The 22,808-nt window shown below is 45.3% G+C and overlaps 1 protein-coding gene across 6 annotated transcripts in view; it reads right to left on the bottom strand.

Moving 5' to 3' along the window:
• MYO9A (myosin IXA) overlaps positions 1-22,808 on the bottom strand; it is a 1,236,948-nt gene that overhangs the window by 749,281 nt on the left and 464,859 nt on the right. For all 6 annotated transcript variants that reach the window (XM_085643964.1, XM_085643968.1, XM_085643966.1 and 3 more), the window contains one exon: positions 11,776-11,865. In XM_085643964.1, coding sequence (XP_085500090.1) covers positions 11,776-11,865 — 90 coding nt within the window. The remainder of the gene's footprint in view (positions 1-11,775; positions 11,866-22,808) is intronic.

Raw genomic sequence — 22,808 nt, 5'->3', positions numbered from 1 at the left:
TCTATGTTCATATGTATACACTTTTCTGGAAGTCAAATCTCCTTCACCATTGCAAACCAGAAAGGTGAGGCCGACAGGGCGAAACGATGTTGACAGCTGCGGCTTCGACGGCAGTCCTGGTAGCCAATGGTCCTTCTGGAACAAAGTTGGCAAAAAGTTTCTAAGTCCCAGGTCTTGTAGTTTGGGGACAGGAGGGGTAAACTCTCACCCTGTGGTCTCCAACCCATCGTTGCGAGCTATCAGTGGCTCGCAGACACCTTCAGAATAGCTTGCAGCCTTGAGTTCATTTTTAAACAAGCTCAGGGTCACATTTCATAAGTTAAGAGAAAGCTATGTTTATTTTACATTATCATCATCATCAGGCTGCAGATAGTCTGATAATGATTAGTGCTCAAGTCACATATATGATCCAGGGTGGGGCACAGAGATGAAGAACTACAGCACTGAGGTACTTAACTCTTAAAGTCCTGGTCAACTCAATATTGGAGCGTGAGAACAAAAATTATGTTTCAGAAGGCTTTTAAATGGGAGAAAAATAAAATGAAGAGTTAACGATTAAGTTAACTCTTCATTTTAATTTTCCCCCATTTCATAGTGTAAAATTTACAAACAGGCCTTTTGCTCTGAGAGGCTAGTAGAAATTGTGTCACATTTATAACTTAAAGATACAATCATTTTTTGATTGAAATGAAATAAAGGCCGCTCAAGCCAGTTTTTATTATGAAAAAATTATTTTAGCGGCCAATTCCTCTCGGGAAATATTTTAAAATTGCAAAATCCATCCTCACACCCCCCAGTCCTCCAATTGCTTCCGATAGCGCTCAGCGGCAGTGTGATGAAATAGCTGCATTTTTCTCTGCCAAAATCCAAAATATTTACAGGACTTTCTCACAAACCAATCCTTCATTGGATATCATAACCCCAAATTCATGGATCCTGCTGGAAGATTTCCCTCCTTTGACCCTATCTTCCCTTCAGGGACTACTGAGGCAGCTAAAATCGGGTTCCCCTACAGACCCCGCTCCCTCTAACATTTTAAACCAGATTACTGAAATGGTATCCCCGGGTATTCTTGAGGTGATAAACACCTCTCTCCACACAGGAATGGTGCCCCCCTCTGGAAACAGGCTAGAGTCAAAGCACTTCTGAAAAAAACTCATCTTGACTCTGAGGAATGGGCTAATTATCGACCCATATCTCTGCTACTAGGAATTAGCAAACTAGCTGAAAAGCATGTTAATTCTGCACTCTCAGCATTTCTGGAAAATAATAACCGCCTTCACCCCACACAGACAGGTTTCAGATACAACAGGGCACGGAGACGGCTCTTATGGCCGTGATAGAGGAATCTAGAAATATTCTTGATGATGGAGGCTGCGCTGCCCTTATTTTGTTACTCCTTAGCGCAGCCTTCGATACTGTTAACCATCAATTCATGATCCAAAGACTCAGGGAGGTGAGAGTGGCTGGAATTGCCTTGAACTGGCTTCAGTCTTTCCTTGAAAATAGATTCTTCACAGTTTATGAAGAGGATGTTGCTTCAAAGCAGATTCCTCTTATGTGTGGTGTCCCTCAGGGTTCCTTCCTAAGTCCTATAATGTTTAACATCTACATGAGTTCTATGGCAGAAAAGGTGTGTTCACGGGGAATACAGATCGTCACTGATGCTGATGACACCCAACTTTTGGTATCCCTCAGCCAGCAGTACAAATCTGACCCTGGTTTAACTCTCTGTCTTGCGAAGATTTTCGAATGGATGGACAAGTCATTTTTAAAACTGAATGGCGCAAAGACAGAACTTATGCTCCTTGGTCACTCTGCCCCCCTCAATATAGACTCTCTATGGCCCAGTTGCCTAGGCCCTCCACCCGTCCCGAAAAAACAGATCAAGAGTCTGGGAGTGTGGCAAAACTGCAATCTGGACTTTAAGGAACAAGCTTGCAAAGTCGCAGCCAATTGCTATGGACTCCTAAGGATGATCAGAAAGATTCTTCCTCTTCTTCCTTTTGTTGCCAGACCGTTATTAGTGCAGGCACTGATACGCTCATGGCTGGACTATGCCAATGCAGTCTACTTAAGCACGACTAAGAGACTGCAAACCGTTCAAAATTGTGCAGCCCGCCTATTACTGAACATTCCCAAACGTAGTTCAGCCAAACCAGCCCTTACTACTTTGCATTGGCTCCCTATCCAGGAAAGAATTAAATTCAAAGCAATGTGCATCTGCTGAAACTCCTACACTACCAAGACAGGGACACCATCCTCCGCACAGCCCAACAACATGGGAAGCTTCGGGTAGAGGACAAACAGGTCATGCTGTTCCCCGATTATTCCCGAGCCGTCCAACAGCCGAGAGCTACCTTCCTAGAAGTTAAACACGCCCTGCGTCAAAAGAACATACAATATGCTCTGTTGTTCCCTGCCCGTCTTAAAATTATCCATGAAGATGCTACACATTTCTTCACGGACCCTGCTGAAGCACGGGCCTGGGCGGAGCAGCACGCGACGGCCCCGGGACACTCCAGGAGTCCACAAGACTACCACCCGAGTAACTGCCCAAGACGTCAACTAAAGAAAGTCACCCTCACGCAACTCAACACGTGCGCAAACTCTACTACACACAACTCCCCAGATCTAGAACAAATCATAAAGGAACGCAGGAGAGCACTACAAGAGGCAATGAAGGTGAAGTCGATGGGAGGGAGTTCAGACAGAGACAGAGGCCCACATCTGTTCAGCTCGGAGGAAGAAGATGGCAGCGATGCACACACGTCACAAGAAGGCTCAGTAACTTCCCCGATAGTAACCCCTCAAACGGCGGACACGCTAATATAATGGTCTTAACGCCCCGCGAGACAAAGACAGTAAAGCCTTGAGCCAGGATCAGGAAACTCAGAGAAAAGACAATGCCTCACTCAGATGTAACAGTGCCGCAAACGGTCATGACCACCACGAGCCACGACAACAAGCGCTGAAGTCAGATTGAAGTGAGCGGCAATAACCAGGAGCGGCATCTTTGGGTAGATCTATTACAGCGTCTACAAGCGGGCGGCAGTGGTGGTAGCAACCAGCGGAGATGCACGGCCACCCCCCCTAGCAACGAACTAAAGTTTGTATATGGACTACAGTTTGGACGGATCGCCTCGTACGATAGGTCCCCTGAGTTGGGAATGTTTCCCGTTGTTTAATGTTGCCCCTTCCCTTCCCTACTTCGCCAGATATCCACAATGGAGCGAACAATGGACATAGCAGGCACAGATGGTGTGTGAGCGACTGGCGATGGGCCGAGGGGAGGGAGCAGTGGGCGGGGAGGTCGTCCTCTAAAGGGAACTCCCGACTAACCATTGGACAAGCTGGCACCCAAGACCCCTAACACAGATATTACATATATGACGTTAAACGTAAGGGGCAAAGAAACGCTATAACATATATGCATACATAAAGAGACAGCACGCACAGATAGCCCTGCTGCAAGAGACACCTGACATCCACAGAGGTAGATCTCTTGCGTAAAAAATGGCGTGGCATAATATGTTCCACAACGTACTCCGCATTTGCCAGAGGTACCCTGTTCTGGATTAGGCCGCGGGTGCCGTTTCGGGAACAGTCACATGTAGTGGACAAAGAAGGGCGATACTCGCTGCTAGTAGGGTTGTTAGAGGGTCAGCCACTACTAATAGGAAGCATATATACACCCAATGTAGAGCAAGAACAATATTGGAGACGCCTCACGGGAATACTGACCCAACACATATCGTACCCATGGCTCCTGGGAGGGGATTACAACTGCACCCTAGACGTCAACCTAGATAGAGTTCAACCCCCGCCGGCACACTCGCCAGTGCACAAACAGACTGAACACCTTCGACAATGGGTAGATCACTGGACATTGGTGGACGCTTGGAGAGCATAGAACCCAACCACACGTGTATAATCCTTACATTCAATCCCACACAACTTGCGAGTGAGACTAGACAGATTTCTGTGTTCCACAACACTCCTCCCCAAGGTACAACACACAGACTATCTGGGTAGAGTGGTCTCAGACCACGACGCACACACAATTATTCTTCGATGGAGGCCACCTGACCCCCCTGTACCGACATGGGAGCTACCGCGTGAGTGCCTTACTGACCAGGCATTCCGACACGCACATGGGGATCATATACAGGAATACTACACACGAAACACCCGCATGGCATCCTCCAGATTAGTAGAATGGGACTGCATCCAACAAATAGTGGGAGTACGGAAAACACTGGAGAACGCATTGCTGAAAGCAGAATCACAATTGGCTGGGTTATCGAAATCTGCGGATAAAGGGGGAGCCACCCCAGCACAAGTAGCAAATGCCAAAACATTACACGCTGAAACCTTGCGTGATCTCCGTAAATACAACTTCAGAACCTACGCAACCAAAGTACACAGGGAGGGTAACAGAACCAGGACACTGTTAACTTGGTTAGTTAAGCAGGACACGCAAGTAAAACCAATCATGTAACACAAAGATAAGGAAGGAAACCCTAAATACTCTCAGCTAGACATACTACATGTGTTTCAGGGCTACTACTCCGAAATTTATAGATCCCCAGCACAAACACCACACCGGGAGCTGACTCATTTCCTTGGCCCATCAATCATGCCCAGCATCCCATTTGCAGACAAAAAGGAGTTAAAAACAAAAATCAAACCCCTGGACATAACACACGCGATTAGAATACTAGCTCGTAACAAAGCCCCAGGTATGGATGGGTTTCCGCTTGAGTATTATAGCACCTTCGCAACCCAGCGAGCTCCCTCAGCCATGTTCGAGGACACGCTGACCAGGGGCGAGCTCCCGCGCTCGCTCCGCGAATCGACTTTAGTGACAATCCCGAAACCACATAGAGACCCGACATTACCCGCGTCCTATAGACCAATCGCTCTATTAAATGCAGACTGCTAAATATTAGGTAAGATACTGGCAGATCATTATAATCAAATCCTCCCGGCGCTGGTGCACCCAGACCAATGTGGGTTTGTCCCAAGACGCAACACCTCGCAAAATTTGAGCAGGCTGTTTCATATCCAGGATAGGACAAAAGAACGGTTCCCACGGGCAGTGTGCCTAATTTTGGACCAGGAAAAGGCCTTCGATACCCTACTATGGCCATATTTGTTTGCAGTACTCCAGAAGGTAAATGTAGGCCCTACCCTACGGACATACATGCAACTTCTCTACAGGGGCCTCACCTCCAGAGTCAGGGTAGGCAAATTTATTTCCGCTTCTTTTCCAGTGGAACGGGGGACAAGGCAAGGATGCCCTCTGTCCCCCCTTCTGTTTGCTTTAGCAGTAGAACCCTTAGCAATACGATTAAGAAAAGAGGGGGAAGAATGGGGAATCCCAATAGTTGACTCGATACACTGTGTATCGCTATACGCAGACGATCTCTTGATCTACGTCCGAGATGTTACCAGTGACCTCACCCTCATATGGTCAGCACTGCGAGACTTTGAAGCGACCTCTGGTCTCAAAGTCAACTGGGACAAATCTACTGTCTTCCCGCTTAGTCCCCACTTGACGCCTCTAGACATAACAGTAGGAACCCAGACAATCATCTGGAGTGCCATGGCCCCCCGATATCTGGGAGTGCGACTGTATCACTCTCCCGAAGATCTATATGAAGGAAATCACCGAAAGACAGTAGCGGGGCTGCGAACAGCGGTCAATTTCTGGAAGACATTGCCCGGGGCTCCCATTGGGCGTGTAGCCATAGCCAAAATGATTATGGTCCCAAGACTGCTGTATCATTTCACAAACCTCCCGGTCATACCACCACGCTCCTTCTTTCGGGAATTAGATACACTGCTCACAGCGTTGATTTGGGGAGATGGACGGCATAGGATAGCCTTAACCACGTTACAATTACCCACAACTCTGGGGGCCTGGGAGCTCCGTCCTTCGAGATGTACTTCCTCACAGCACAACTCAAATGGCTCTCTCACTGGATAGCGGAACGGCACATAGGAGAAACAATTACAGACAAAGGCCGCTTACCCCTTCCAGCTGTCCGGAGGTTGTTGATGCCCGGGACCAAACCCTCGCGCACATATACCCTAGAAGTGTCCATAGCCTGTAAGTGTATGCTGCGATTACACCGCATGTCGAAGGGAACATCCCTGTATTCCCCATTACTCCCACTAGTGGGATTCCCCCGGAAGGACAAATATTATACCACGGAGGCCCTCTGAATATGGACAGATCACGATGTGACCGAGGTGGAATCCCTATTTGAAGAGGGACAGCTAAGGACATACGCCCAAATGACGGAGCAGTATGACCTCCCACCGGGACAATTCCTTACACATAGACAACTCTTAGATAGCGGCCAACACTACTGGGATCTCCGAGAGGGGGCGCCCCCGACACATCCAGTCTTACACGTGATCCTTCGTATCGGCGCAGGCAGGCACCTGGTTACTTGGCACTACAAAGCGATCCGGGAGCTGGTCAGTACCCCCCTAGACACGTTGCAACACACATGGGAGGATGAGGTAGGACGGGTGTTCCACGATAAAGAATGGGAAAAAGTGCTGGAATACCCCAAAAAGGTCTCTAGGAACGCGCGTTTCAAAAACATACAATTCAATATCCTACACCGAGCATATCTAACTCCTCACCGGTTACACCGTTTTTACCCTGACATGCATTTTGCTTGGCCCAGCTGCCAAACCCAGGAAGCGGACTTTAAACATATGTTCTGGGATTGCCCTATAATCCGACAGTATTGGGACAAGATACAACAGTCACTCCAAGTGACGGTAAATCTCCCGAACATATCCACATGGGAGGCATGCGCCTTGGGAGTTAGTCGCAAAAAGAAAACCGACAAATTACAGTGGCGTTTCGCGTCCCTGGCTCTCCTTCTAGCGAAGAGTGGACTAGCCATGCATTGGTGAGCCCCAGCAGGAACCCCAGTAGAGGCATGGATAGGTGCTATGACAAAATGGGGCGCAGCAGAGGAGGAGGCACTTAGGGATGAGGAAGTGGAAGGGACACACAAACATCCCATCTCCACAGAATGGGCACACCTGCGATTTCAATTTACACAGGAAACGACAACGGCAGCAACACCCGAGTCCTCACAGCTCCAATCCCAGTGCCTATCTCTATCTCCCATAGCACGGATATCAGCCTCCCCGGTATAGCCATGGGACACTCATCACCAAACGAATGTTCAAGATGGATCAGATGCACCCCTATGTGGCCCTGTAGACTACCCTCCATCCCACTCCTGCACACGTGATGATACCGTAGCGCGAAATCACAGCCAGTCACATCACTGCACACCACAATGCACACTCCGATCGCTCCCATTCCTCCCTTACACCCAGTTTCACCCCACAGTTCACAGGTTTGTTTCCCCCCCTTGGCATTTTCGAAACTAAAAAACCATCCGCCAAGGAATACATTTCTGGATCCTGTCAGGGATGACTTACATGGGTAGAGGTGAGGGCGAAACACCAACCCACACCCCTGGGATACATGCCCAACAAGACATCGCATGACATAGCAAAATATGCTCAGTCAAACTGGAAGATGACTCCCTGGCTGATGTAAGCTACCTTATCCAAGTTGTATTGATATATGATAAAACCACTAAATGCATTGAGAAAAATTCTGCTAACCAAATGCTAGTAAATGTATGTTATGACATGTCAATGATGCAATAACAACTTGTACCAGGAAATGTGAAAATCTTAATAAACAAATTTAAACAAAAATTCAAAGCAATGTGCATTGCCCATAAAGCTATCTCCGGGAAAGGCTCTCCAATGATTCACTCTATGGTGCAACTCCATCGCCCTAATAGGGCCTTGAGATCCGACAACAAACGATTACTCGCAGTTCCCAAGATCAAGCAATCACAAACTGGTGGTCAGCGGTTCTCATATAAAACAGCTAAGTTTTGGAACCAACTCCCCGACCACATATGTCTGGAATCTATTCACCTTAAATTCAGAAAGCAGCTTAAACCATTCCTCTTCCCTTGATCTGCTTACAGTTTAAATAGGCGCCACAGTAAGCGCTGGAATGCCCATGGGTAGCCATGCGCTATATAAATGTGTTTTCATTCATTCATTCATTCATCATTTTTGGGGGAGAAAATTAAAGTGAAGATAAATATTTCTATGAAAAATTAAGTCAATGTTTTTATCCACTTTCAATTAAGCCAATTAAATTTTTAATATTTTATGAAGCATATTTCTCCACTTTAAATTCCTCCCATTTAAACAAATAGCTGCATTTTCCCTGTTATGAATATGGCACTGTGTCCACATGCCACTGGCTGCAAGATGCCTGTTGTGTGTAAACGCAACACTTTGAAAAGGGAGAACATTTAAATGATGAGTTTTATGGAATCCAGAAAGTTAACTCTTCAGTTTAGTTTTCTCCCATTTCAAAGTGCCACATTTACACACTGCAGTCATCTTGATCCCAGTGGTTGGTAGACATGGTGTCATATTTATAATTGAAAAACTAACGCCATGTATTTTAAGTTGGAGAAATTGAAAGGGCAGAAAAAATGTTTCATATTATGAACATTTTTTCAGAGCATTTTTCTGCATGTTAAATGTCTCTCTCTTTTTTTTTTTTTTAAAGGTGTATATTTGTGTTATACATGACACCGGCTCTCATTCACCCATGCATTTAGCCCATTCATACGCACACATGTTCACAAATCCCCAAAGCCCACCCTTTCATTGACACACATGGCAGCTCTGTCAGTGTCCTAGGCAAAGTATTCTGTTCAAACCATTGTATCTGGCTCTACGGACATGAGGCTTAAAGTCAATGAAGCTGGGAGTGGGGGAGTGTCTGGTAAAACTGCACTAGTGGCTTGGCCTTCAGTAGCTCAGAAGGATTTTCACTGATCAGAAGTAGCTCTCACTACTGAAAAGGTTGGAGACCCCTGCTCTAACCTCAGCTAAGGATCTAGGACCTGAGGGCAACACTACGAGGTTAGGAGTCACTTCAACAGAGGCCAGCAGCAGGGTACAGTGCAGGTCCAGTTGTTACTAGTCAGCTGGGCAGTTGAAGGAAAAGGGGCATCTGGAAGCTTGCTGTATTCCTGTAGCTCAAACTGGAGGTCAGCCAACTGACCCTTGGGTCCTAGGTTCTAGGCAAGCAGGCCCAGTCTTTCTTCAGGTTCATCAAACAGCAGGGCAGTCCTTCTGATTCTTCACAGGTTCAGGAGTGTTTTAAGGAGAGGGCTGTGGGTCCAGGTTTCTGCCAAGTGCCAGCCTGTGGGTGGTGGGCAAGCCTTTGGCCACCCCTTAAACCAGTTCTGGTTAGTAACTCTACACCTACATGGTTTGGTGCAATCCTGACTAGGGAGACAAAGGAAAGCCAGGCCCAAGTGTGAGCTTCATCTGCCAGTGATAAGGTAGGCATCCTTTGAAGCTTGGGAAGAGTCTAGGCACAGCACCCCAAGCCATCATGCCAAGGAAGTTGTTCTCCTTCCTACCCCAAGACCCTTTTCCCCACTTTCTAGGAGCAATACACATTTTACCACAGGAGAGCTGTCAGGTGGCAGCTGGACACTGGCAGGAAAGCATCTTGATATTAGGCATGAAAATTACAAGTGTCATGTTCATAAATTATAATATAAAATCCAACTTCAACATTACATTGGGTTTTCAGTTACTATAAAAACGAGTCATTTAACCATTTTCTGGATATTGCCAAACCATATTTAGCACTTATTAAAGTCATAGTGTAAACCAGTGTTAACCTTGGGAGAGCCAGCTTTGCCACAGTGAAAAAAGACAATGGAGGATTTTCACTGCCAGTAGATGTAATATATTAAATATACATGTCCTACTTTTTAAATACCATGGATCCTGCCCTATGGGCATTTATGGCTACCTTTAAGATGACTTAAAAGTATTAAAAAGGTTGGTTTAGGCCTGGCAAAAGGTTTATTTTACCTGGTTGAAATGACAGTTTAAATCTGCAGACCTTGGTTGCAACACATTCCTGGAGACATGGTTCGGGAATTAGATACACTGCTCACAGCGTTGATTTGGGGAGATGGACGGCATAGGATAGCCTTAACCACGTTACTAATTATCTACTTTAGTGGGTGGTACAATGACTGCTGTAGCCTACTAGTAGCATTTTACGTATAAGCACCTTGCACATGCAGTACCATATATGTAGGACTTATTAGTAAATTAAATGTGCAAATTAGGTGAGTGCCAATTTCACCATGTTTAGGAGGGAGAACAAAAGCACTTTCCCACTTGTTAGCAAGAGCAAAGTATGTAAAGACCTAAGGCCCAAAAAAAAAAACAAGTTCACCAAATGGAGGCAATATCTGGAGGAATGGTATGCAAAAGATGATAATTTCAAACATGCATAGATTGATGATAGCATGACATTATTCAGGATAAAAAGTGCCCACCACTCACTTTGGCTAAGATGTTTGAAGAACATGGTTAGAACAGACCAAAAGCTTTTAAACAATGATAGTCTCTCTCTTTTGGTGTCAGTCGACTGGAAACCCAGGTCACTGTCCCATCTCTCATGTGGGATGAGAAAAAAAAGTTGAGTGGTTGAAAGGTGAACTAACAGCAACTCTTATGGGGTAACCATCAACCAGCCTGTTTTAATAATTCTCATTAGCAGAAATTCAACCAATCAGAATACAGCCCTATATTTTGATTGACTGTTCAAGAGCATAGTCGAGGGCAGGATTGCCCACCATAGGGCCATGCTGCAGTCCTTGAAAGTACGTAGAGCCCAAGCACAAGTGCCCCTTCATTTTATTCTACATACTGGAAGGATTTTGGCATTATTTACTCTAAATACAATATTTTTTTCATAGGTAGACTAAAACAGGTAGGATTTTACATGGGTACAAAGCAGATCTAAAAAGAACATTTACAGCAGCTAATGTCGTGTGTAGCTGACAACACAAGCCCTAAAGAAATCACCTGCAGTCAACGTGAGAGAATAGTAAGGAAGAGTAAGAAACCCTGGGCCTCACTGGGCTGCATTACTACTATGCTACATTACTAGTATACTACTACATAGTACTACATAGTAGTAATGCAGCCATACAAATCAAACTTCTATACTCAATAAAACAGTGTTGGACTCGCTATCAGTCTAAAATGAAACTAGTATATTACTTAGTTTCAAATGCACCAACATATTAAATTCAATGTACAACACAGTGAAGCTGATCGAACTTCTCTCATCTGGCTACTACACACACCATAGAATATAATTGTGGCCACCACATTATATATAAATGATATTGCAGGAATAACGATGTCTGTCTTACTTCATTGGGACAAGGTCTGAACTATCAATAACTAAATGTAGTGAAAATTCAAAAATTCAAAATACCTCGTATGGAAACTAATGTCGAACCTACTACAAAACCATAATTCTAATTACTACATTTTTTATTCAAAGGAACGTTCAGTATAGGTACTTCCCAATTATGGCTCACTATAGGTTCCTTTTCCTGTAAGTTGCTTTCCTAACGTGTCTGGCAGTTGGGTGAGGAAACTTTTATAACCTGTCAAGACTCCCACACAAAACTCAAATCTATTTCTTTTAAAACAAGTAGGAAAATATTTGCCAAACTTGGACACAGTGATAAAAAAAAACATTTTATAGCAGCTAACAGCAAACCGGCCTATTATAATGTGGGTGGACAGCACCACTCTGTACATGCAGCTGAGGATGCATGGCCTTGTGCAGGGTATTTGATTACTTACGTCCGACAGGCTGTATGGCAGAACGAGTCTTTCACCCACTGTTACTGTCTTCCGGGTAATCAGTGCTTCAAACAGCAGCTCCTCTTTCACCTAATGGCAACAAAATCAACATATCGGTTCATTTACAATAAAGCAGTACGGGCATTCTGGGTTACTAAAATATTATATTGCATATAAAGAAAAAATAGAAAAATGTTCATTTTGAATGTTATACTCTTAGTCCTTGCTCTCCCTCCCTCACAACTGGTAGGGATTTGCCTACACCAGGCAGAACCGAGAAGGCCGTTTCGAAAAATAAAAAATGTTGTGTGAAGGCCGTTTGCTAATATTCCCTTATCGTACGCAGGACCCCCGCCGCCGGCACTAGAGTCATCACCGATCAAGCCCAGTTCCAATAGGCTTTTTGTTTACTTTTGCAGCAAGGAATATGCTTTTTCGAGGAAGGCTGGGTGAATATTGTGATGGTGGAAACGCAAGGACTAAATGTTGAAAATGACCATTAAGGACCGTTTACGTTATTCTGCTGTATTCTTCTCCATCCCAAGTGGTTGAGAACATAATCCCGCAAAAGTAGAATCCCAGAGGGGGGCGAAACATACAAAAACCTAGCTTTGAACACCCAGACTGGACAGAACTTAGAACATAGGCTGCATCTTTGCGGGATAGGGCACCCATTGAATGGGAGGTAGCCTACACGGCTACCCGACATATTTCAGCAAAGTGCATATGAATTTTGAGTCACCTGTGGTCATTATTTCCGGTGGAATGAGCCTGAAATCTGGGAGGCGGGTGAATCTATCAACATTATCAGGCTTTGGATACACACCCATATCTGGAGAGGAAAAATAAACACGGCTTCTTGGTCGCCTTGGAGAGGGCTAGAAAAGATGTTATGACAGGCCACCCTCACGAAATTTGTAATGTTGTCCCCGGTAGCATTTATAAGTCTTGGTGTATTCTAGGTAGTGCAGAGTTTATTAAGCTGAGGAAGACTTATGTACTGGTTGGAAGAATGGTAGTATTATGGCTGAAAGTCGGTCAAATCCTTAGAAACTAAACCGAGTCCCGTTTTCATAACCGCTTTGTCTTTATGGAAACCTAAATATGTATCTTTTCTACAGAGTTTGAAGCCCACATCTCCTACGGCAAAAGTAATAGCAACTGAGAATGCTAAAAGGCCAATTTCACAAAACCCAGATGCAATGAGTTCTAATAGTAAGATGGCAGGGAGTAAACGGAGATGCTATTGCTGAACAGGCTGTACGATCAAAGGGTACAAATATGGACTCACATAAAAATTCCCACAAACCGCCTCATTTGCCCTCCAAAAAATATTACTAGGCCTAATAATTTAGGTAGCACTAGTCAAGAGATTACGTCTGCAGGAGTCCATATGCATTCCGGAGTCTACTACATATTGCATGAAAGTTATAACATAATCAAAGGAGGCCTGCAGAGGGAATAATAGATTCCCAAGAGCCCAGTGGTAAAAGCAATGCAATTTGCTCTTCTACTGACACCATACAACTGCAATATCTTTTTGCAAAGTCCCAATGTGCATAAGGAATATGTTACTTACCTTATAAGGATCTGTTGATAGCATGTAGTGTTGCAGATTCACATGCTCTGCATACTCCTGCCATGTACATTTGGGCTCAGACGTTTGCTACTTGTTTTTCTTCGAAGAAGTCTTTCGAGTCACGAAATATAGTAACTCCACCTTTAGTTGGTAATTCTCATCAGATCCGTTGTTAGATTGCTTTCTGAACAGCGGTTTAGATTAAAGATGGAGCGTTAGATAGGAAAGTGTGATGGCCACGCAAGAAGGTATATACAAAGCATTTAAGAGAACTGCATATATGCAAAAACCAAAAGCTTCCGGGGTGGTGGGTGGACACATGACTCTAAAGCACTACATGCTAGAACAGCACGTGCGGCTGTAAATACACATGTTCTGCATAGATGTTAATGCAGTACACCCCTCCCCTAAGCAGAGGCTAGCCGAAGAATGTTCAAGAGGACTTGAACAGAGTTCTTAGAACAGCTTGGCCAACTACTGCTTGTTGGTGGGCTCAGACAGCCACACAATAGTGTTTGGTGAATGCGTTCTGAGTGGACCATGTAGCGCCATTATAAATGGCAGCTATAGACCTGTTTGCCAAAAAAGCCATAACGGCTCCTTTTGTGTGCATGGAATGAAGTCCGGGTGGGACAGGCAAATTCCTTTTAGCCTTAATGTAGAAGGTTTGGATACACTTGACGATTGATCTTGCTATGACCTCTTCTGTAAGAGTGTGTCCTTTGTGTGGCTTGGCGAAAGCAACAAAAGATTTCTAAGTATTGCAAAAAGGTTTGGTCCTATCAATGTAATACATGCAAGTATGCTTAACATCTAAGGTGTGAAGGGCTCCCTCTGCAACAGAGTCTGGTTGTGGGAAGGAGATCGGGAGCTCAATGGTTTTATTAATGTGGACTGGGGATACCTCCTTAGGAAGAAATGTAGGGTTGGTTCTAAGCACAATTCTGTAGATATGAACCTGAAAGAAAGGTTCTTCCAGGGTGATGGCCCACATTTCACTAAAAAGCGGTAAAGATGTTAAAGCGATGAGGAAAGCAACTTTCCAGGAAATAAATTGTAATGGGCAGAAGTGTAAAGGCTGTAAAGGTGGGCCCCCTGAGTCTCATAAGGACAACATCAAGATTCTAGACATAGGCGGGGGTTACAGTAGGTGGATTAACCAGCTTCAGTCTTTCCAGGAAAGCCTTGATGACAAGCAATTGAAACAAAAAAAGGTGTTCTCTGTTCTGCATGTAAGTTGCGATAACAGCAAAGTGAAGGAGTATGGAAGTATAAGCGAGGCCTGATTTTTGTAGAGGAGGTGGCAGGCAATATCCTGAACTGCTGGTTTAAGTGGATCTGTGTGCTTAGAGTTGTAGTAATGGACAAACCTCTTCCACTTGTTAGCATAGCAGGCCGCTTAGTGGGTCTGAGTGCTTCTTTGAGGTTAGACATACACTCTTGATTGAGGGAGTTTAAAATAGTGAACTCTAGGACCTCAGGAGCCAGATGGCTAGATTGATTTGTCTGGGGTTGGGCACGTCTGATTGCGCCATGGTTCTGTGTGAGAAGATCTGGCCTGTTGGAGAGCTTCTCAGGAGGAACCACAGACATCTCCAGAAGGGGTAAAACCAGGTTTGTCTGGCCCAAATGGGAGCCACCAGGATCAGAGTGAGGTACGTTTATCGAAGCTTCCGATACACATATGGAAGGAGTGAGAAATGAGGTAAAGGAAAGGCAAATATCCCAGATCAATTCATTCATAGAGCATTGCCCATGGACTGTGTTTATGTGAACTTGGACACAAAGCTTTTACGTTTTTGCGTTTTGGTTGGTGGCGAAGAGGTCAATGTCTGTGAACCCCGAACGGCAGAAGTACTGGAGTAGGACTTGTGGGTGAAATTCCCACTCACTGACTTGTTGCGGCATCCTGCTGAGGCGGTCTGCAAAATAGTTGTCCACTCCCAGATGGTACACCAGCAGGTGTGACTGGTGGTGATGTCCCAAATGCTTTGTTCTAACGCCCACAGTTGTGAAAAGTGTTCCACCCTGGTTTTGGACATAATGCATAGCAGTCATATTGTCTGCCTTTATTAACACCACTTTGTACTGAACCTGTTGAAAAAAGGCATTGAGAGCTAGCTGGATGGCCAGGAGCTTGATGTAATGGATGCAGAGGCCTTTTTGTTGAGGCAACCATAATACCCTTGAACCGCCAGATGCTGAAGATGCACCCAGCACCCGGAGAGCAAGGTGTCCAGGTATTGGTCACCTGAGGAACTGGGTCTGTGAAGAACAGGCCCTGCAGCAGATTGTTGCTGTTCCACACTGCAGAGAGCGATGGGTGCTAGCCTGTATCAACACTAGATCCTCCCAGTGACCCTCCACTTGTAACCATTGTGTTGATGGGTAGTGTTGGCGCAGGCGCATGTGAAGCCTAGTGCGGAGAACTATAGCTATGCATGAGGCCATCATTCCAAGAAGGCACATAAACGTTCTGACCGTTCACAGATGATTTGTCTAAAAAAGAGACAACAGCTTCTGTAATGCTTGCACTCTTGCTTCACTGGGGTAAGTAAGCCTTGCCAGTGACTATTACGCCCATCCCCCAAAAAGATTTAAATCTGAAAGGGCTGAAGGTGAGACTTGAAGTATTTATGGAGAAGCCCAGACTGTGAAGGAGGGACAAGGTGGTCTGGGTGTTAGCAGGGCACTGCTGTATGCTTGCACTCTTGATCAGCCAATGACCTAAGTATGGGAATACATCAATGCTGCTCCTACTGAGATGGTGATAACCATGGCAAGCCATATTGTGAACACTCTAGCGGCAGTGGTAACCCCGAATGGCAGCACTTCGAATTGATAATACTTACCATGAACCGTGGGTAGCAGCGATGGGCGGGATGGAATGATATGTCAAAGTAGGCACCCTTCAGATTGAGAGCCATCATGAAATCACCCGGCTGCACCAGTGAGATGTCATTCTCATTCTACAGAGTGACCATGTGGAAATGTTCTGAGAGGATGTACTTTTAATGGCCTTGGAAACCCCTTCTATTTGGGGATGAGAAGGTACAAGAAGTACACACCCATGCCAATGTGTTGCAATGGTACTGGTTCAATTGCCCCTTTGAGAATAAGTGGTTGAAAAAGGCGCTGATGTTCTGCAAGGATGATGTGTGAGAAGGATGGGATGTTTGTGGGGTTTCAGTGAACCCTCATAGGCAGTAACCGTGCTGTATGATGGAGAGGACCACTGGTCGGAGGTGATTTCTTCCCAACATGAGAGAAACCCCTGTACTCTTCCCTCGACAGGTGTAGTGTGATCAGGGGCGTGGAAGGGAGTCACTGTTTGGGGGAGGCAACTCCTTTGGCCTGCCTTCTGCTGTTGCCTCTGTAGCCTCCTCTTCAATAAATCCATGTTGACAGCTAGTTGCATTGTTGTTGCTGCCTCTGGTAGGATGCCAGAGAGTCTGGGGAAGTGGTCTTGCTAACTTCCCTGTACTGTGAAGTGCAAAAAGACAAATAGGGATTGGCCGCATGAAGGGCTCCCATCGCCTTGGTTGTATCCGTGCACTTTTCAAGTATCTGGTCTAACTGCGGTCCAAACAGGTGTTCACCATTGAACAGCAGGTTCAGAAGATGCTGTTATAATTCTGGCTTAAATCCAATGACAATGACAATTATGGAGAAAGAGTGACACATGATTAGGATGCTAGTATTAACACCCATGACTGCATTGTCGGCTGCATCAAGAGTGCAGCACTTGGTGGCATTTGAAATGGTTTTACCTTCAGTAACCAGTTCTTACCCACGCTGTCTATACCATACTGCTAAGGGAGGTGTTGGAGGAGTTCCTTCATCTCACTGCAGTGCACCCTGTCGTATCTGGAAAGTAGGCAAATGGCCTTAGCAATATGGCAGTGTGTGGCGGATTGTGTTGCCACCCTCTTGCCACCTTCTTTTATCTTTTTACTCTGCTTGATAGGAGGTGGAGAGTGCTCTGTACCTTGGGTGTTGGCGAAACGCGTTGAGTGGACCACGAGGAAGTAAGGTGGAACATGGCCGCTGAGAGAAGGCGGGTCTTTAGGAGAGGGTTTGTACTTTTTTTGCACCCTCAGTGTGACTCGAGCCTTGACAGCTCTTTGCAGGTTTCAGGCCCTGTCCTGAGTATCCCTTTTGGCATGGTGAAGAATTGGAGGGTGTATTGTGTCTTGGAAAGCATTTCAAACAGGAAGTTCTCATCTTCCTGGACGATGTGCATATCTACTTTATGAAAAGTAGCCTCTCTTTGTATATCCTCAGGTTACGAGGTGATGTCATCAGGTAGGAAAGGTTTGGCTGGGTAGTGGTCAGGGTCTGTATCACCCTGGGGATTGACATAGTCAACGGCCCTGGGTTCAGGATCATGGGAGCATCATAAGAAACTTATCGATACAATGTTCTAACCTCCGCAAAAAACAAACAAAGTTATGGCCCATCTAATGAAGCACAAGGACGTTGTACATATGGTGGTGGCAGAGAGGGAGGCTGAGGTTGAGCAGGTAGGGGGCTAGTGTGCCTGTCCTTATGCCTTTTGTGCCTTTAAGGAAGTGGGGGTTGCAAAGCAAGTTGCTCCTCAAAAGACAACTTTCTTTTTCTTAGAATGGTCTCCTTTGGCTTACATGGCAGCTTGGTGGAAATGTTGCTAGTTTGTGGTTAGATGAAAAGCCTTTTTGGCGAGCATCCAACCCCTCTTCGGCTGTTACGAGTCGCCTGAGCCAGTCTACTATGATGCTTATCAAGTGGGTTTTCGGTGTCGATAGTGTCTTTGACATTGATGGCGTCTTTGACAGTTTAGATGTTCACAAGGACTTCGGTGTAAGGTTGGTTTGGGTGCAGATGTCCATTTTCACGTCACCTTCAATGACGGATTCGATGAGCCCGTTGGCTCCAAGGAAGGGTTATAAGGGGCCTTTGCTGCCGGCGAAGGCAGAGGTGTCAGCTCCGAAAGCTTCCATCAGTGCAGACAATGGCCTGAAGGCAGTGGTGGACCTGCAGGTTGTTGTAGAGTCTCTGGGCTCGACTCCCAATACCCACTTGGGCAGTGCTCTGCTTGTCCACCGAGGTCGCTGGGCGGCTGTGTGCTGTGACTGGATAGTTACCATTCTCATTGTTGAAATTTTCGGGGTTTGTTGAACCTCGCATTCTTGATGCTGCTCCCCCTCCGATTCACGGGGCCCACTTTCCTCTGAACTGAACTACACCAGCTGGGCCTCGGAAGGGCCAACTTCTTTCTCCATCTCGACGTCACATTCCCCAAAGATGTCAGGGGTATTGTCTCCATCTCACATCTCTATCTAAGGGCCTTCTTCGACCAGTTGCTGAGGCAGGTCTGGCACGTGGTCTCGCCATGCTCCAGAGAGAGGCAAAGATTACAAACTTGATGGTGATCAGTCCAGAAAAACTTTGAGTGACACTGAGGTCAGCATTTGAAGGGTGGCCTTTCCATCACTGAACTGGCACTCACGTCCAGAAAAGCGCCGAAGAATAGGAATCACTGATCCGTGAAGATTGTTACGTGACAACTGGAGTCAAAGAGTCGAGGAAGCCCAGTGTAATACCCACATGCCACAATCATTACTTTTATCAACAGCTAGGCTCTCAAGGTTGCTGAACCAGGAGATCTGGATCTGTGGACACTGGTAATGTATCTGGGAAACAAACCTGAATTAACCAAAATGGGCCTTTGAGAATCAACCCAAAACTGTTTGGATTCCCAAACTTCTGTAGAGTCCTACAAATTATGGACAGTGGCAGAAAGCACAGCATAATTTCCATATCGGCCCAGAAGAAAAGCATCCTGCTCTTTGACAAGAAGCAAACTGTGGACATTGGTGGTTCATCCGTGTTTTATACATGTGTGAGGAAATCCAAAATTTGAAAGATCTGATTTATTAATGAGTATCTTCACGAGTAACTATAACAAAGTGTCCACTTGAATATTCCTTTCACCCTGCCGATGAAGATCATGATAATATTCTCATTTCGAAACACAAACTCCTATATTTGAACTGTTAATTTACACTGCAAATGAGATCGTATCCCTTCCTGCTTGTTTAAATAAAACATGGCTGGGGTGTTGCTCTTTGAGATGCAGACAACGGTCTACTGGAAAAAAGGAAGCTGAACTTCACTCTGGATGATCTGCACTGGGTGTCATTTCATGTACTGACAAACCCATCCACACATGGAGATGTAAGGTGTAGATATTTGGCTAGAGAACCCTCTCCTGCTGCTGAGATGGGAGATCCTTCTGAAGTGGTAGCCTGATATGTGAACTGATGCTCATATGTTTCGAGCACCACACTGTCCTGGCTCAATCTGGGGCTATTAGGTTGACTTGGGTACGGTTGTTCCTGATCTTGAACTCAGAACAGAAGAAATAGTGGTGGGAAGACACAAGCGTAGGGAAGCAGTCCCTTGTTCCATCTAAACCAGAACGTGACTCCTAATGAGTCAAAACTTCAATGTGCATAATCAATGACACTGCACATTTGCGCCAGTGGCATATAGGTCTAGTCAGGGCTCTAGCCCGAGTGAAGATGTCCTCTGCCACCCGGAGACGCTTTTGAATAAAGTCTGCTCAATTTGTCTGCTCTGACATTCAGGGTCCTTGCCAGTTCCAGACCTAAAGTCTCATAGCACAGGTCCACTCCTCTCTGCTTGTTGCAGTACCACATGACTGCCGTGTTATCCATCAGAGCCTGCACCAGCCTCCCCTGGATATAGAACAAAGAAAGCAATTAAGGACAAGTAAATGGCCCAAATGCTCTAGAAGGTTGAGTGAAGCTGGCTCTCTGATGGAGACAGGGGCCTCTGAACTCCACCACCTGTAAGATTACTTCCCCATACCAGTAATGATGCATCCATCACCATAGAGATCAATTTAGGGAGTGGAAAGTGGTCTGTTGCAGGACAAATTGGGATTGGTCAGCCACCACTGCAGATCCTGAGCTATCTTCCTTGAATAGAAAAGGAATAGATAAACTGAGAGCTAACCCTGCGCACTCACCCACAACTGTCAGCTTATCCAGCTGACAAAAGGTGAGTTGAATGTAATACGGTCATGGGGAGTTAACATAAGCGTACAATGAAGATATATAAACGACAAAGAAAAGTTGTTGGTCTATTATTGACTATATTTTGTGGTTGATACATACAAAAAGTATCATGGTGATTTGTCACACATCAAATGACAAGTAAGTATTAATAGCACTCAAAATGTTTACTAACTGATCGTACAAATTTGAGAGTTTCGAATAACAAAATCGTTACATTGTAAAAGTCCAAACAATTATAGCATTGAAGTAACCATAACACAGGTTTAATCGGTAGTCAGAGAACTGAAGTAGCCAACACTTGTTTCGCAGAATCTCTGCTTCTTCAGGGCAAATTCAACAATTGAGAATAGCAAAAAATAAAAGCTCACAGAGTATACTTTTTCATTAAAAACACGATGTCCAAACTGACTGGGTGTATGTTGCTTCTGTTCCAATTAAATTGATTCCTGCTATTGCAGAACATTCTGCATGATACAATAACAAAAATACAAAGTAGGGCAACAATTTAAATCAATTTTCAAATAACAGTCTCTTCTGAGATATACTGAGAAGCAACGGTGCATTCCCACATAAACCTCCTTTATCAACAATCAAAAGTCACTAAGATCCAGGACTGAACCTGAAACATTGGAACCAAAGGCTAATTGTCACCCAATCAATGTGGTGGAGGACAGGCATTCAAAAATCACTGTGAGGGAATCAGGTGGGACTTCAACACATTTATGGTAAAACCCAATGATGTTATCAATGGCACTACAATCGTCCAGAGGTGGTCTATGACGGTCTGCAATCTTCAGCAGCCAGGTATTGCAGTAAAAGAAATACAAGAGCTCCCAACCTCTGAAGAGGGGCAGCGACCACCACCATCATTTTCGTGAACACCTGAGGGACTCTATCCTAGGCCCAGTGCAGGTAGGACTAGAGCCAATGTGAGAATTTTTAATTTGTCGTACCAAAGAAGGCACTCAGGGGTCAGAGGTCCTCGACAGACCTGATGATTCCATCCTGTTACACGCAGAGAAAGTAACATGAATAACAATCCCTGCCTTTGTCTGTTATGTTATGCAGATTTGTAGAATGCACTATCCCCCAGGAGGGTATCCTGGTGCTGAGTCTTGGGAAACCTAGAGCATAAAGAAACAACTAAAAAAAGCTTAGTATTCACCTTCTTGTGGAATTCAAGAAATTAGGAGGAGGCTCTTATGTGTAGCAGCAGGTCGTTTCAAGCTTTAGTAGTAATGTTCAAGATGGTTTTGCCACCAAATCTGGTTTTCCGTAAGCGTGGGATGTGTGCAAGTAGAAGCCCTGATGAGCGCAGATGTCTGGAAGGTTTGTTAAAGCAGATGCGATTGTTGAGTTATGCTGGGCCAGTGTTATGTAATACCTTGAAAGGGTGGCTAAGGAGTTTGAATTGTGCTTATTTGTGCATTGGGGCAGGTGGAGCTCATTCAAGTGTGTTGTGATGAGAGTATGGCTTGGGAAATTTAGAAAGAGTCTGGCCGCCTACTTTAAATGGTCTGCAGCCCTCTGGTGAATTGTTTGTGGATTTCAGCATAAAGGGGTGTTACCATAGTCCAGCCTGCTTGCGACCAGACTGTACATGACGGTTTTCCGGGTGCTGACTGGGAACCATTTGAAAATCTTCCTCTGCATTGGTATTGAAGCAAAAGGCAGTGATGCCATTGACTTGGAAGGTCATGTCGTGTTTGCGGTTAATGGCGACCCCAAGGTTATTGGCGTGGGTGATGGGTCTTAGTTGTAGTTTTTTTTGGCTACCAAATGGAGTCCCAGAGTGAAGTTCTCTTCATGATTTCGATCTTGTTGGTGTTTAAACAGCTTTAGACAGTTGGCCATTATTCAGTGGGCGATTTCAGTCATGCAGGCATTGAATTTGATACTGGTTCTGGACGTCTTGTTGGGAAGGGAGAGAATGAGCTGCGTGGAGTAAGAAAGGATGGTGATGTTGTAAGAGAGGATGATGCTGGGTAGATGGATCATGTATACATGGAAGAGGGTTGGGCTGAGGAAGGAACCTGGCAGGACTCCGAAGATTAGGTTGCAGGCGTCCAAGGTGTACCATGCTAGGCTGACTGGGTCCTTTAAGTCAAGAAGGAGCAGATCCATGAGACTGTGTTGTGTAGGCATTGGATGAGGGTGGGATGGGAGACCATGACAAATGCTGTGAGAGGTCAAGGACGATGAGGTCACCGTGTCTCCTCCGTCCAAAGTCATGCAGATGTCATCTGTGGCAGGTTGAGTGCTGTCGTTGGGTTTGAAACCAGACTGAGTGATGTTGAGGAGTTGCTGGTCATTGAACTATTTGGTGAGGCATCAGTTGATGATTTTCTCTTTGGCCAAGAATGGTAACAAGG

The sequence above is a fragment of the Triturus cristatus genome, chromosome 3_1, assembly GCF_964204655.1.
Source record: "Triturus cristatus chromosome 3_1, aTriCri1.1, whole genome shotgun sequence".
Lineage (NCBI taxonomy): Eukaryota > Metazoa > Chordata > Amphibia > Caudata > Salamandridae > Triturus > Triturus cristatus.
Note: the sequence above shows the minus strand (reverse complement) of the source record. Positions and strands in the feature narration are given on the sequence as shown.